Source organism: Toxotes jaculatrix, chromosome 15 (genome assembly GCF_017976425.1).
Source record: "Toxotes jaculatrix isolate fToxJac2 chromosome 15, fToxJac2.pri, whole genome shotgun sequence".
Classification (NCBI taxonomy): domain Eukaryota; kingdom Metazoa; phylum Chordata; class Actinopteri; family Toxotidae; genus Toxotes; species Toxotes jaculatrix.
The window spans coordinates 3,808,463-3,825,701 of NC_054408.1; the positions used below are offsets into that span (position 1 = coordinate 3,808,463).

The 17,239-nt window shown below is 42.8% G+C and overlaps 1 protein-coding gene across 2 annotated transcripts in view; it reads left to right on the forward strand.

Moving 5' to 3' along the window:
* Window positions 1-17,239, forward strand: part of man1a2 (mannosidase, alpha, class 1A, member 2) — a 102,088-nt gene that overhangs the window by 67,688 nt on the left and 17,161 nt on the right. For both annotated transcript variants that reach the window (XM_041057502.1, XM_041057503.1), the window contains exons 7-9: window positions 12,581-12,675; window positions 15,451-15,574; window positions 15,835-15,928. In XM_041057502.1, coding sequence (XP_040913436.1) covers window positions 12,581-12,675; window positions 15,451-15,574; window positions 15,835-15,928 — 313 coding nt within the window. The remainder of the gene's footprint in view (window positions 1-12,580; window positions 12,676-15,450; window positions 15,575-15,834; window positions 15,929-17,239) is intronic.

Genomic DNA, 17,239 nt, shown 5'->3' on the forward strand with positions numbered 1-17,239 from the left:
GATTGCTTTTTTTGTTGCAGCTATTTTGTTGTGTAGTGTTTTGTTGTTTTTTGTTGTTTTTTTTTCCTTCTCTACTCGACTTTGTCGTGCCAATACCTGCACCTCATTAGCACTCTGGTATGTTTACCCTCCGTTTTTCAAAGTAAGAAAAACAAAAAAAAAAACTTGTTAGCTGTGGTCACAGTATACGCACGTCTAGTTGGTGTTGCGCTTCCGGCCTGACACACTTTTTTCTAGTTCTTACAATAAATATGATGATAACACTCAGAAGAGGCAGGTGGCCATTAGAGTCAGTTAAATGGATAAATATCCTACATGTGTCACAATAGTGTAAATAGAGAAACACTGGTACAAGAGTCTTCCTCTCTGCATTGCTCGTACAAACAAGCGTTTCACTAATGTTACAGCCAGTTCAGTAAATGGAACTTAACTGTGAAGCGGCCGAGAAGTTACCACAACAGTCCTTGTAATTTCTTACCAACAGTTAGATGAGAAGATTCATGTATTTTTAATCTGTACGCAGCTCATACAGGAATACGTCTGGACATGTTTAGCCCGTCTTAGAACAGAAGTCGAAGCAGCACAGTAAACATCACAAGGAGTACTACTCCCTGCACTGCAGACAGGTTTATAGTGTTTTATGTGGCTCAGGAGGAACTTTTTCAGATATTTAACAGAAAGCCTGCATTACAAAGTGAGGATGCCGATAATGAGCCATGTGGACGTTTACCAGTCAAGGAGGTTTGGAGGAGTTTTGAAAGAATCAGGGCCGTTGTTTTGGATTTTGGCCCATACACTTTAATGTGTCTCTCAGTTCATCTGCAGGTTGAAACACCAATGCAACAGTGATCCAGGACTTGTAGAAGGCTCCATCTGCATGTCCAGTTCACTGCTGTTACTCATCCCTTAACCACCGAAATGTCTTTCTTTCTTTTATTATACCCACTGTGCTTCATTCTCCTCATGCCCTTCATTATTCTTTTCTTTACCCTTTTTTTTTTGGCATACATTCGCTTCATGGCGCATTTCCCCGCATCCTTTTCATCACTCACCTTACAAACATCTTTCCTGCTGTCTCATTCTGTCCCACCATGTTGCAGCCAGAGTGCAGCAGCAGCAGTTAAGTGAGCATGCAGTATAAAAATGTAAACTCCGAGCAGGCATTCAGCCGGTTTGGCATACTTAGAGTCATATACAGTGTGTACCTACCATAGATATGTATGGATCTGTCATGGAGGAGCGAGTCGCTGAAGTGCCTCTCATTAATTGTTAACAACAGATGGATCTTCATCTCTCGATTTGTCAGTCACAGGCAAAATTTCCGACTCTGGATTTCCACCACCCCCAACTTGGCGGGTGGGGGGTGGGGGGCATGAGGTTAGGGGGTTAGGGTATTAAATTTTAGTGCGGATCCAGGAATTCTTTTTATCACTTCCTTGAAACATTGTGAGGCCATTTTTCAACATTGTTCATCATTTCCTCAGGAAATAATGTTTGGATCTTGACGGAAGAAATCAGACATATTTATGGTGTTGAGATCTATGAGTTTGTACAGTTTGGTGCAGATCCTGATAATAATCTGAATCTGGTGGAAGAAACTGCTGAATCCACGTTACACACAGAGTTGTACTTACTATGTTTTATGACAGTCATTCATGTTATCAGACTACGTCCTTTTTCACTTTATTTTTCTATTATGAGAACCAGACAGACGTGTAGGACTGTTTGTCCTTGGCAGACTAAAGCCATTCTAGTTTTCACATCGGTTTTTGATTCACGTCCCTCAAAAAGCTAAACGTGTAATGGTGAATGTGAAGGAAGGCTTTTACTGTCTCTGCCTTACACCTGTTATGCGTGTGAGAACGAGAAGAGAACTGGTTGAATTTTTCTTCTCCTTGTTCCTTTAGACAAAAAAGAAATCGGAGGACAAGAACGACAGGGATGATTTGAGTGAGGAACAGCAGAGTGCTGGTCAGGGAAGCAGGCCGAGCCCTGTCATGTCGGATAATGAGATGAGAGCATCTGAAAGAAAAGCTGCAGACTCTGCAGGCATAAACGTTACAGCACAAACCACCCTGTGAATGGATGGATGTATGGAGGGAAGGAAGGAAAGAGATAAAGAGGTGGAGAATGACAGGAATGGAACAGCAAATGGAGGGGAGGATGCTGGAGAGAGACAGAGGGACAGAGATAATGATGGCGATGGGAGAAAAACAAGAAAGGAAGGGAGGAAATTAGAGGGAGGGAGGGTAGAACAGAGAGTAGGACTTAAGTGACCAAGGAGGGAGGAGAGAAAGAAGGAAGGAAGGAAGTGGGGAGCAGAGGAAAAAGGTAAAACAGAGGGAAAAGGAAAGAACGAGACAGAAATGGAGAGATGGTGAATCAAAAACGTACAGGTGGAATGAAGAGGAGGGAGGGAGATGACAGATGGAGGTGAAATATTTGGATGGAGGCAGAAACAAGATAGCAAGAAACACACAGGGCAAAAGAAAGGGAGCGGAGAGGACAGACAAAACAGGCAAGAACGGAGACGGGGAAACGAGAAGAAGACGGAGAGATGTAGATGTCAGGAGCCAAATCATGTTGTGATAAAAATCTATTTCCATTCCTTTGATTTCGCCTCTGCCACCAGCAGTCGTCATTGGAAACCTGTTCCTCTGAAGTCATCCGGTATTTTTCTCCCATTCCTTCGCTCAGATTCTCGCCAATCTGGCTCATTCATCGTCTCGGTTCTCTCCCCGTATCTCTTCCATTACCCCAAACTTTGCCGCTTGTTCCTCTCGCTGTCTGTCTGCCTGTGCTGTGATATAGCGTTAAGCTGTCCCTTGTCCAGGGATCGGTGACTGCAGACTGCAGTATATCCTCTGGCTGTCTGTTTGATCTCACTGGGGAGCATTTGACTCCCTCTCAGTTTTTGTCAAACACCGAACCCGTCAAACAAATTCAGGGCATCGTACCGCTCTCTCACCGACTGCCGCTGCGCCGCAGACCCAGCAGGGGGGCAGGGAGACGTGGGATGAAGGGAGAGATTTGCTGGCATTGTTAGGAGCTGGCTTGGTGATTTTAAATATTACTGTACACAGAAAGACTGAGTCGCAACACAAACAATTGAGACAGTTCAAACTTGTAAGGAAGTAAAAACATTTTTTTTTTTGTCCTGGTAAAGCAAGTCAAGTGAAAAAGATCGGAATACATTTAAAAATTGTCACGGTGTCCTAACAGCCTTCGTGGATTCAAACAACAACCTGATGCTTTCCCCCGGCAGGTCTATGAGTGTAGTCACAAACAAATCAGACCTCATGAATAAGATTCTCCTCATTCATTAGTTTTAAACACGGAGGTTTGGAGCAGCTGATGAGCATGGCAAAAATAGAAAGCAGGTGTCTGTTGATGCTCGGGGAGAGACGGACCTCTGCGCTGCCCTCAGACACTTGCAGCTTGTTAGGAAAACTTTACAGAGAATAATGAGGGTGTTGCGATTTTGTCGACAGCGCTCACTGGCCATGCTTACAGTTAGGGTGCAATGAGAAGAATAGTTCTGAGGAATGTAGACTGCCCTGCGATCTCTCCCCTGATAAAAAACAGTAGGTCAGTGTCTGATCAGAGGGTTATGTTGCAATTAAAATACAATATTTTGTTATGAAGTTCAGTGCCTTTGTTGACTTTGCCTGTTAAGGGGACTTGAACTTTTATTTTCCAGTTAATCTCTGGTAATTAACTCGTGATTTGAGTTTTACACTTTAATTTCTGAAGTGCTGAAGCTACAGTTCGTCAGTTTTTCCTTCAGTTACTGAAAGTATTAAAACATCCTTTCTTCTACATTTGCTTCAATATGTGCTTACCTAATACAACTTTACTTACATATAATATGTTGTGTTATGCGTGAATACACAATACAAGATTATAGCATACATGGCCATAAGTATGTGGACAGCTGAATAAAGTATGCAAACACCCAAACATTAAATCCATACGTGGCTGTCGAACATCTCATTTCAAAACCATGGGCAGTAATCTGCTGTTTCAACAGCTTCCACTCTTCTGGTTTCAGGTTTGTACAAGATCTTGGAACCTGGATGCAGGGATTTGCTTTCATTCAGACACAAAAGCATGAGCAGGGATTTAGACCAAAAAACAGTCTATGTGTTAAAACAACGCAGGTGGCTGTGTTGGTGGGGGATGTGTTGTTGTTTGGGTACCAGTGATACAATGAAATGCAATCCAGGAGCCCTGCAAATGTGTTTCCACACAGGGCTGCTGTCGACCATAGCGGCTCACAGTCTGCGGTGCCGTTCATCCCAAAGGTGCTGGACAGGGACGAGGTCAAAGCTCTGCAGCGTTCCTCATACATAGGTTCCACAGTTCCACATTCTTGCCAGTAAGAGAGCAGCGCATATTGAGGACACCCCGGTTGTTTCTAGCAACAGTCGTGTGGTTTCTCCGGGGAATCCTTTTCCCCTTCTGCAGATTTTGCTGTGATGACATGCTCAGTAACTGGCTGACACACACACACACACACACACACAAAACCAAGATGGTGTAACAGACAGGAGAAAAATTTTAATTTCATCACAGCTTCATGAACTCCACTCTGCAAACAAATGACTAACCGGTCCCACGCAAACTGGGGTAAAATTACAAGGTGTATGTGCCCTACTTAAAATTTAATGATGTGATCCAAGCACAATGCAAAAGTACAAGCTTGCATAGGAGGGAGAACTGGAAGGAGAAAAAGGTTGAAAGGCAGTCCAAATGAGATTAAGTCAGAGAGCTGTGAAGAGGAGAGAGAGAGAAATGGATGCAGAGGAAAGAGGACGGAAAAAGAGTGAGAGATTTTTGTAACGGAGATGACAAGCAGAAAGATGTGGAGAAATGGACCATGCACTGAGTACAGGAAAAGAGAGGGGATAGAGACGAAGGGGATTAATTTAATGAGGGAAAGAGAATGATGAAGAGTGGCAAATGAAGGAAAAGATACCTCCTTATGAATTAATAGTGAACAAATTCAGGTCTGCGGTAGTTCATGTAAAAGTTGTACTTTTCATTTGCCAAATTTCTGTACTCGCTCTCCATCCCCGAGAGAAACTCAGAAATTTCACCGTTAATGATGAAGCATAACAGAATTCCACTGATAAACTTCAGCTTAACACCATGTAACCTCAACATCCAGCTGCAAGACGTACCCCACATATTTAATTTTCTTGATGTATTCTTTCATGGGAAAAGAAAATTCAGCTTTGTTCTATGTCCACCCCTCCTCAGGGGAACAGATAATAACCTGAAGGACTAACCATCAGGTGCGAACCAGCCACATTTGTTTCAGTCAGAAGATCAGAAGCTAGCGGCAGAGCAACACATCAGTCATGTTCGTCTTCAAAGCTTTGCGAGTCAATCGTCTCCACTCGTGGCTCAATGCAAAATATCTGTCAAAGCTGACAGCGGTCAGTGTGACACGCTCTGATGGCAGCAAATGAAGCGATCACACACCTAATTTGATGACAGTCTTTGGGTCTTCTCCGTGGCAGCTCATCTTCGTGCCCCCTACATCCGATGCAGGGCCACTGGATACCGAAGAGTACGAGCAAATGGATGAGCTGATGGTGAAGTGGCGTGGCAAACTATGGAAATGACACAGTAACCACACACACACACAGTGGGTGACTTAATCCTGTCTCTCCTCTGGGGCCTCGGGGTCCTTCTTACCAAGCAGGCGCATTCAGCACATTTCACAGTCTACCCCTTAATCCCTTTAGGAGGCTCCATTACATGTCAACAGTGGCCCACTGCTTCCACCGGAGACTGTGTGTGTCTGCATGTGTGTGTCTGCATGTGTGCGTGCAGTGTTTTGTATGTATGAGCAGATTCTTTATTGCAGTGTGAAAATGCTGATCTTATTAAGTCATTTAGTCAAGTACTTAGCATTAGTGCTTTTCACACAGTGTATTTGTTACGGGGACTTTATGGTCTGGAGAGACTAAGTTCGCGATTAGAATAATTAATTTTACCTGTATTTTTGCATGTTAGTGTTGTGTGAGACAGATTTTTTTTTTTTTGGCAAAAGAACGCAATGAGGGGTTCATCATCGTACTCCAATACACAAATTCTTCTCATGAAGTTAAAGCACGCACACAAGAAACACATGGCGTCTGCTGAGCAAAGAGACGTCTTTGTGGACTTGATCTTCATTTGAAAGGATGATGATTGGGACCGGTTTGACTTGGAGTAGGATTCCTGTCGATGGTGGGGTCGAGCTGGGAAAGAACCGGCAGGTGGAAGCTGCAGCAGAGGGAGCGTGTTTAAAATCGAATGGAAGGGAGATGATTGATTAAACAGCGGTGTCAATGCAACCTGATTATACAAAATGGAATACAAGCAACGCCTAAGCATTGCTGACAGGATTGAGCTGACAGTTCAGGATGTCTGTGCAGAAACACGGTTAGAGAATTTGTGAGAGAAGAAGGACCGGATGGATCTAAGCTCCGTCACTAGTAGTTCATTTGATTGTGTTGTCAGCTTTGCCCCGTATGTATCTACAGTATCAGCTGCTTTACCTTTTCCATTCAGAAAACAGTCTTCAGTTGGCTTCTTAGCTCATCAGCAGTACTGTAATTAAATAAATATGTATTGCATATGTGTTAATGGTTTATGTGCACACTTTGTTGTGTGTGTGTGTGTGTGTGTGTCTACGCTCATATCTATCAGTGCCTGCTCTGGTTTACAGCGATTCCAGGCTCTCCCAGCTGCTCGCAGCTTACAAATTATATCCTCATGTGTAATAACTGGATCATTGGCTGAGTTTAGGACGTGTTTGAGTGGCGGATTACAGCTCTCCCTGTCCCCGGGACGTAACATTGATGTACCATTTGGCAGATGATTTCATCCAAAGCGCCTTACCGGAGCGCGGCACGCATTTTTAGCATGCCTGGTCCCAGGAGGAATCAAACCCCTTCACCCCTGGCAACGCTAAGGTCAATCCTCACCATGAGGGCCGCAAAACTCTGGTCTGTGTCCCCTCTATAACCGTCCCCCGCTGTACTCTAAATCTGCCGGCTGAGAGTTTGACCCATCCAAACAAATCCAGCAGCTTTCAACCACCACTAATCCTGAAACAGGGAGAGAATGGAGAAAAGAAGTGATAAGAAAAGAGAAATGGAACAGAGACTGTTGAAGGATTGTTGTAGAGGACACTGCTAATGGCTGAATAAAGAAGAGGGAGATATAGACGGGTAACAAATTAAAGGAAAAACAACGTAAAGTGTCCTATTAAAGCTTTAGTGCGCCTTGGCATTGATTCTACAAGTCTCTGAATTCTGCTGGAGGGATCCAACACCATTCCTCCGAAGGATAGTGCCTGATTTGGTGCTTCGATGATGGAGGTGAAGAGCGCTGTGATCTCCCAGAACAGCTTTGTATTGATTTGCAGTGACCCTTCCTCCTAAAGTGGACCAGTGGACCCAAACCATGCCAGCGAAATGCCCCTCACTGATCATAGAGTTTTTTTGCCACATCTCTGTTGCCAGTGCTGATGGTTTTTGTACGACTGAACTCTCAGGTGTGCGTTCATCTTTGTAACGAGGGGCTTATACACTAAAATGCTGCTATAATATCCCCCCACAGACTCGCTGGCGCAGTCTGATCACGTCCTGCATTGACATTCTTAGTCACCTGAGGGAGAACTGCTCTCCTTTTTTTCCTTATATTTCACCCTAATGCTCGAGCATCACGGTCATCAAACGTTCGCTCTCGCCCACAGTTTCCGACCCTCTTCACCAACGTTTTTCCTTTACCTTTAGTCACTGTTCCTATTAAAGCACCAGCCAAGTTGAGCAGTCTTTGTGACTGAAGCTCCCGCCATCTGTGCCCCAACAACAAACCCTCTTTCAAAGTCACTTAGATTTTTTTTCCTCCAGCCATCTTCATACAAAATCAGAGTCAGCCGGGCCTGCTCAGCATTTTTATAGATGCCACGGAGCTTAATTGGATGCTAATTACGTAAGTGTGCCATGCAGCACACCTGTGTGGAGGCATCTGCATTTGCTGTGTCTCTCCGCTCATTTATCCATGTGTGTATGTGTGTGCGTATATATGTGTGTGTTCACTGAGAGGGTACATCCTCCAGTGATCGATTTTGAAGTGTACTGTAATGCATTTTAAAAGGCTGAACACTAAAGCTGTCAGCCCTGGAGGGAGAATGATAGAAACAAGTTAGGAAACGCCAGACAACAAACTGTCTGGGCTTGTACGTCTCCAAGGATTTTTACCTCAGAGCTCACAGTGTCCTAATCTTGCCTCTTTGCCACAGTAAATATCATGTCAACAGGATAGATGCACATAAGCCTTGTCGTTATTTTGCTGCAGTGATTTGCAGATGTGTCAAGGAGGAAAAGGACGCAAACGTAACTCTGTTTTGTTGACAATTTAACAGTGGTACATTTCACAATTCAGTGGTTACTGGTAGAATAGGACAGTGTCAGAGTGAAGGTTGAATAGCTTTCATTTTTCATGAGGGTATGCTGTAGGAACGACTCTCCCCAGCCTGTTTGATGGTAGTCTGTGTCTGATGTTGTCAGTTCTGAGGCATTTTTACATTATACATTATTTCTCTTAAAACTGTAGCTGCAACCATCTGGTGAAGTGGTGAATAATCATTGGATGCAGTCCTACGCACAAAACACAAAGTCATACAATTTTCCTGAATAACAAAGTCTTTTTTTTTATTATTTAAATCGAGAACTATTTGATGAAAAATACACACAATTATAAACGTGACCGGACAGTCGCCGCCACTTCAGCACTTAACAGCAACTCTGTGCCACACAAAGAATTATTGTTGCTTGGTACAAACACTTATCCGGTCGTGTCTAAAGCATAGTACACAGCTAAATAAAATCAGTCAATCTCTTTTTTTTTGGTTGCGTAACAAATTGCACACAACCCTCAGTGGATGGCCAAACCTTTGCATAAGCCTTGTAGTTTCTGGAAAAGAATTACCGCTCACTGACAGCGTCCGCTTAGTTGCCATATTCGCTGCGACACAGTGATTGGTCGGTAGACAAACCAAACTTTACCTGTATTTATGTGATGCAGCTGGCAGCGTATGTTTACACCACATGCTAAGCACTGAGTTCAGCCACTAGGTGAAAACAGAGCAGCACTTAAGTGTGATAATGCTCTGTAGCAATACAAACAAGATAAGGAAAGTGTACAGACACTAATTAAGCACACTCTATCCTCCTCCTCCTTCTCTCAGCAGGTTTACTTCCTTCAATATCAACAACACAACCCTTGTTTCCTTCGAAGGCCTGGCTGCTTTTCCCTGAGAGCAGCCTCTTCTTTTATCCCTGCCTGTAGATGAAAGCAGTGGAGGAAGATGATTATCATAAACTGTTTTGGTTTTTATCTGTGAAGGCAGCTGGCCGTCTCCTCTGATGGGTCGTTTGGATCGTGTCCCTGCTTGATGACATCAGCAGCGGGACGCACAATAAAAGGCAATGGAGTTTGTTTAGGGCCTCAGTGGAGCCGGCCGGAGACAGGCCGGCAAATCAGTGGAGGCGTTTATGATGACTGGGCATACACGAGTATACACACACACACACACACACTCATAACCTGACACATACAAGCTTACAGGCCAGTCACATATGCTTAAGCCTGAGATGCTCATATATGCTTCCGTCTAATCTCTGCATGAACATTGTAATCAGTAACAGTACTGCCAAAACGTCCTGTTGCCATCATTACAGTAACTGCATTTATATTTTTTTGCTCAGCTCAGTGGCTCTGCCTTTATTGCGAGTTTTATTTTGATTAGGAGTTCCTTTCTGCTGGCCAAACAGAGGCACGGGGACCCCAGCAGGGTCAGAGAACCCGGCTTGTTGTTTATCTGGCTCGAGCTTCTGTGTCCGTGGCCACGGTCTGCTGGAATGAACCTCGTTTGCTGCAGCTGAGTCACAACCCTGCACCACTAAAGATGCATTTTACGTGGCTGACCGAGGAAATTCACTGTCTCAGCACCCACATATTCGTGCATAGACACTTATATACAGACACATCTACACATAGGATTCATCAAAGGGTTTCGTTTAGGGCTGCCATGCTAACTTTTAACAACCATCCTGCTGTAGTTTGTGGTGTTTTAGGTTTATTTTATAATATTTCAGCATATTTTTGCCAGAATAGTTTTAAAAATGTGACACCAGCAGCATCTGGGGCAGCATCCATTCTTTCACTCTCTTTGATTCCCTCATTTTTGCTCTCTCCTCTCTCATTTTTCATTCTTGCTCTCCATGTCTTCTACATGTGCAGGGCCTATCTGTACATCAGTTAGACCGCACCATTCTGTCGCTCGCTCTGCTTGCCTCTGTCTGTATTTGTCTCATGTTTAACTCCACAGTTTGACCTCCAAGTCTTCTGTAAGATGTCCCACTGGCTTCTTAAGTATTCTGCAAACACCAGCATGTGTTACTGCTCCCTCTTCCTCAGTGAGACAGCAGGAATTTTCCATAGATCTGGTCTCGGTATAAAACTGCTCAGCCCTGACAGATTGTGTTGATGAATCAGCCTGTGTCTGCCTCACAGTGAAGTGCATTTCTCTGTGGCTCTCCTCTGCCTGACTGCTGTCTGGAAGTTTCACATCTCCCTCTTTGTGCGTTTATCCCACAACTGTCCTTTATAAGGAAACTTTTCTGACAAACTGGATCAAAATTTACGTAGCTGTGCATACAGGTTCTGAAGTGGTATACCTATCCGAATGCTGCCGGCAGTCTGGTATTCAGAATGTAGTCAGCTTTTTCTTACATATTTTAGAGTGAAATTTGTAATACTAAATTTCATCGTGCCTCAGCCAGCTCCATATGTACCATGATTTTTTTTTTGTCATTTCATTGTCAAGAAGTGAGAAACAGTCGGTGACTTTTATTCTCCTGAAACACTAGTGCAGCATAAGTTTGGCAGGTTTGCCCTTATTGCTTTTTTCATGATAGAATATTAGCACAGCAATAACTAATAAATAACATTGATAACCGATTTGTGTGGGTGCCCGTCACCCGGAGAGTTGAAACAAGTCTCTTGTTTCACCAAAACAAATCGTAAAACTCTTTGTCTCTTTGTCTTTTATAAGAAGCAGATTTGCCATTGCATGAGAGTTGATAACACACTAAGTTTTACATCTAAAAATGTTTTACAGCTTCAGTACTGGAGCAAACATGATTAAGCATTGATTGGTATGTCGCCATAATGATGTGGAAAACTCTTTAGCGACTTGTCAGCAGAAGTTTTGGTGGCGGTTTGGTGTCTGTCGGCTCTGTGGGATGTAGAACGGTTCCGGTTTTGTCAGCTCTGTGTCAGTTGTGTCAGTTGTTTTAGGTGGATTAAGATTTTCTTCAGCTCATGGTTCATTAATGCCTTGTTTTCATCCATGCGGCTGCTGTGGGCTACGCAACAGAGAAAACCCAGAATGCAGCTCTTACAGCCCATGTCCTGCTGTGTATGTCTAGTTTTCCTTCATTAACATTTGGAGATCATGCTGTTAATAAATTGGCTTTTTAAAAAATGATATTTTATGTTTTATTTGGACATAAATGTAGAAGCTTTGTAGGGCAACACATTTTTCGGCTTTTAATCTTGTGAATGTTCTTTTCCTCGTCCATTTCACCAGTAACTCTTGAGGTGCCACTGAAATGAAAACCTGGCTTGAATAATGCAAACTGTCTGCTTTCTGTGTATGGAGATAATGGTAAAAATGTGAAAGGTAATACAGAGATTAACAAACATTAACTTACAATGAATGCAGGAACTTTGAAGAAAATAGAAACTTTATAAACTACTGAGCAGTTTTACACCATTTTCAGCTTTCAGCATATCCACCTCTCCTGTTAGTTAGCTCCGCAGCAGGATAACCTAAATGTCCTTTTATCATTTTGATTGGCATGCTGAGAAAAGAACAAGGGCTGCAGCAGATTTTTCTGGGCCTTCATCTGTCAGACGGAGTTCAGGAACTTGTGTAATCTCAAAACGAACATGTCCATTCCCCCACATCAGTCTGTTTAAATTAGACGCCAGTCACGATAATAGAAATCCAACTCTGGCTGTGTACTTTGGTCTCTCGCTTTGCTCAGTTGATGTAGTTTGACCTTCCAGGCTTTTCTTCTAGACATCTCTGTGGTATTCTGCAACATTTCATATTACTGCAGCGTAGTTTGAAGGCAGCTTTTGCTTATATTATGCTGCCAATTTCCTCCATAAATCTGTGCAGCTCTGACATCGTGTAGCCATCGTTTAGCAATCGTCTGTCTCCTGACATCTCACTCTGCCTTATTTGCCTTCATCCTGCATTTGTTTTGGTCGTTGGCAGTTGTTTTATGCTTGTACTTGTCAGCTGTTTGAGGAGAATGTTGAGCAGGCAAAGGGGATCGACTGCTGAATTTTCCAAAAGAACACAATAAAAAGGGAATTTTAATTTACTTTACTTTACTTCTAATTAACTTTAAGTTAATCTTAAAGTTGACCCTCTCTGTCCTCTCTCTCTCTCTCTCTCTCTCTCTCTCTCTCTCTCTCTCTCTCTCTCTCTCTCTCCCTCCAGGTATTCAAACTGAAGGCGGTCCAGCTGGCCGAGAAGCTGCTCCCTGCCTTTAATACCCCCACAGGAATCCCCTGGGCCATGGTCAACCTTAAGAGGTTAGTGATGCCGCCACTGAAAACCATCCCCCTCATCCAGTAGCTAACCTGAGGCAAATACAAAGAGAGATGTGTCACTCAGAATCAGACATGGCAGTTGACTGATGAGCCACGAACAATCCCGAGCGTGTGTGATTTGATTGGCGGAGTGGCAAGTTTTTTCTCTTTTAACCAAAAGTTCATCGGACTGAAAAGATATCAATGTCCAAAATATATTTATATTTAAAAATATATATATATTTTTTTTTTTTACAGTTTTCACTTGTGCAATTTTTGTTGTTTTGTTCACTTTTCTATTAATTCAGACCAGAGTAATATTCTCATACTTTGTATCTGCCTCACAAATAGTCATTAAAACTCAAAGCTCCATGACAAATCAATCTGTTATCCTTCTACACTTCCCCTTTCCAATGCTGACTTTAAAATTAGCCCGCATATCTAACCTCTGTCAGGGTGTGACTGTAGGTCTTTGAGGATGAACTAGTTGTTGTATTTCCAAGGAGCAAGTGGCAGCCGATATGAAGAACTTTCCATTATCATTGTGCCACTTTTGACAACTTTTCAATTAATAACCAGCCCTACACGAGTGTTCACTTCTTCATCATTATTGATTTCAATTAAAACCTTGTTAAGTGCTGAAATGTAGTACAATATAAATCCTGCTTATCTGGCTGCATGGTTTTCCAGTGCACATACACGCTATGTATGCTGTCGTATAATTACTATCTGTAAGAATCTCTAATTACGTTTCCAAGTCTGAAACTGTAACAGCAGCACAAGCAGACGCACAACAGTGATCCACACTAGACTGACACACACACACAGTGGAGTCATACACACGGTTAACCAAACCTGTCATTTTATCATTTTATTAGGGAAAGTCAAGGCTTCTAAAGGTCTTTAATGCTGTGAAATAACGTGTTTGAGTCCTGAATTAATTTTTGGAGCTGCTATGATCTCACGCAGCCCTGGCCCACTTTTTAAAGCTCCCACACGTCCACGGTCCACCCACACAGGTGTTTTCACTTTGCCTGATTAGACCTCTTCACATCGGCTTTGTGGGCGTTTACAAACTGAGCTGTAAGTGCAGGAAAACTTACACCTTCTATCATTCTCATCACTGCACAGAGTTTGTTGACCCGGTGTTACTCCCATCGTAGCTGCTTCTTCGGCTTCCGCCTGAAGAAAAAAAAAACTCTAATCGGTTTAATTAACTGAAAATAGCTATCTGTGTGTAAGGGAGAGAGAGAGCCAGGCTATAAGGCCTGTGTATATCCTGTGTAAATTTATCAGTTAACAGGCAACATGCAGAAACTCAGTGTGAAGTGGCATTACGTTTTCAGGTTGTCTGTACATACGTCCGTCCATACGTCCCCTTTCTCACGAACGTGATATCCCAGGAACGCCTGGAGGAGGTTTTATTGCATCTAGCACAACGTCCGCTTAGACTCAGACTTAGAATTTGGTGGTCAAAGGTCAAAGGTTAAGGTCATTGTGACCTCACAGAACACGCTTTTGGCCTCAAAACTTGACTCAAGAATTCAAACGCTAATGTTGATAAAATACACGTAACACCTTTCATTAAATTTCTTCAGAGTTTTCACTGCACGTGCTGTGTGAGCCTGGACACCGATGGAGTTGAACTTTAATTTCGTTGTACCTGTGAACAGAGTGAGAAAGTGTCTTTGTGTTCCTGCATGTGTGTTTGTTTTTTCTGTCTCCCTCCACGCCTCGCTGCTCTCTGTGTAATCAGTTTACTTATTCAGTGAATGAAACAAGGAAATAAAATAAAATTACCATATTAACCTGCGGACTGCTTTGGTTCTAAGCATCTTGGCTCTGTGTGTGTTGTGTGTGTGTGTGTGTGTGTGTGTTGTGTGTGTGTGTTTGTGAGATCAGCATCCTGTTATATGCATTGGCAGGTTGTTGGGGATATGTGTAGTACAAGAGAAGGCCTCCTTTTGTCAAGGTAATTCTAATTCATTAGAGAGCGGACGCTTTGTGTTGTGCTTTAATCTCCAACGACACAAACACACACAGAGAAAACGTTTCATACACACGCACATACATACGCACGTGTTCGTGCATACGCAGCTACCCACAGGAATAATTGCGGACGCAGGAGGTTAATCCAAACAGAAAATACAGACAGGTGACGCGGCTCTCTCTCTCTTTTTTCCCGCTTGATTGGATAAACAAGGTGCCTCTCGCATAAACTCTCCACAAACACAGGAACACACACTCCCACAAGTTGCAGCCTATTAATGTTACATGCACTCATGTAAAATTGAAGCCGTTCCAGATGCCACCTGTGTCACACATGGTCATGTGTAAATGTCATTTTACCTGCTGTGAACGAGGCAAACTCCCGTGCAGGTGGTGAACCTGTTGCTCAGACTGCAGCCAATCAAACTCCAGACCTGTCGTGTTTCACTCAGCTGAAAAATATATGTTCTGCTTTGGTGTTGTTATGAACATGGAGGACCATGAAGATGAATTACTTTTGCATTCTAAAGCATATTTATGTTGTTAGCCAGCTGTTATCATTTTGTTCAGCGAGCCAGTTAAAATCTTAATTACTCCTTTACATTGGTTTTTAACCTTTGCTTGTTTCTTTGTCCAACCCTCCCTCTCTTCTTCTATATGTCCCTATCTTATTGTCCATTACATCAATCTCTCAACCTCCATGACCATCTCTCACCTCTCTCTCTCTCCCTCTCTCTGTCTTCACCATCTCTGCACCTCCCCCCACCCGTCCCTCCTCCACCTTTGCAGTGGCGTTGGTCGTAACTGGGGCTGGGCGTCAGCAGGCAGCAGCATCCTGGCTGAGTTTGGGACTCTTCATATGGAGTTTGTTCACCTCACCTATCTGACAGGGAACCCAGCCTACTACCAGAAGGTAGCACTCAGAAGTAATATTATCTACTGTGTGTGTGTGTGTGTGTATCTGGTTATGCTTATGTTAGCATACCTGCCTCGCTTTCTGTCAAATACGCAAATAAACAAATATGGTTAAATCAATCAAGCCTCTCACTGTACAAAATTCAAATTATGAACGAGATGTGTCTGTTGTGTAAAGATTACTGTAACTTAGCCTTTTTTCAAAAGGTGCATATTTTCTATTTGGATTAAAACTCTCGTGTCTGGTGATGATCACAGGTGATGCACATCCGGAAGCTGCTAGCCAAAATGGATCGACCCAACGGGCTCTACCCGAACTACCTGAACCCCCGTACGGGCCGCTGGGGCCAGCGTAAGTACACCGTTTGACCGATTCAGAGGAGTGGAAAGTAGACGAAAGTGTTTTGATGCTGAGTTTGCATCAAAACATTTTAGTCAGCAGTCACTGTGGCATTAAATCACTGCTTCACGTTATAGTGCTTCTAGTAGAAGTGCTGTGTCTAATGCCTAAAATTGTTCACAATCTTCTTTAATGAAAACAAATTTAAGCAGGTAGGAGAGGATGGAGGAGAAGGAAGACAGATTCCCCAGGATATTTTTTAGATTTTGGCCGTTGGCGCCAGGAAATTAACAGCTCACTGAGTGAAGGTGGACGTGCAGGGTCACACTGAAACCTGTCATCTTTGGTTAAAGTCATTTTTGACTAATATAATTAAAGTTGGTGAGAAACAACGTGTTGGTCAGCTACACCTACGATAATTTAGTATTTCACCCAGCGTGGGACAAACAAGTGGTGTAGCCATGGTCACACTGAGGAACTGCCAACGCTGACTGAAAAGAGATGCAGAGGTAAAAAAGCACTTACCAAATGTTTGCAGAGTACGCCTAACTTAAGGCCTGGTGTCAGTCCATTTATCCAGAATATTTAACATTTTCTTTTTTACGCATGCCCTCTGAATTTTTCTACATTTTTTCCCCCAACATTTCTTGTGAATGATTTAAGCTGTCATCCAGGCATTTGCGAGGAAATATCAAATATTCCTTTTTGTTTATTTCCAACGTTTCAGTGCGGAGAGTTTTGAACCTGAGAAGGCATTTAACAGAGACTGAGATGCTGGATGACAGATATGTAGAAGGGTCGCAGTTTGTTATCTGAACATTCCAACAGAATATTAAAACACTGTGGATATTAAAATATTCCTTTTTTGGCATGCACTTCCCTTGGATGTGTTTTTTTCTTTTTTTTTTTTTTTTACTGAACGCTGTAATTTTTGCCCATCGATCAGATATGACTATCTGCTCAGGGTTTGCTCTTTAGTGAAAGGAAATGAAAAGATGAAATCTCTTTAAAATTGAATGTTTTGTTGTTTGTTTGGGTTTTTTTTTTCCAGAGAATTGAGTTGCTATGGTACAAGAGTGCCATTATAAGTCTATTCACTTTCTCAACATTCCCAAGTAAATGGGCAATAGGTAATACACATACACTATGCACAGAGGAGAAAATAAAGCAGAAATTACACTCTCAAAGCAAAAAGCCCTAATTTTTAATAACATCTGTGGCCCTGCAAGATGAAATCCCTGTTTTATTTGTTTTACTCGTCGACAAAACAAATGGAGAGCACTCATGGATGGATGGATAAATGGAGACGCTCATTAATGGATG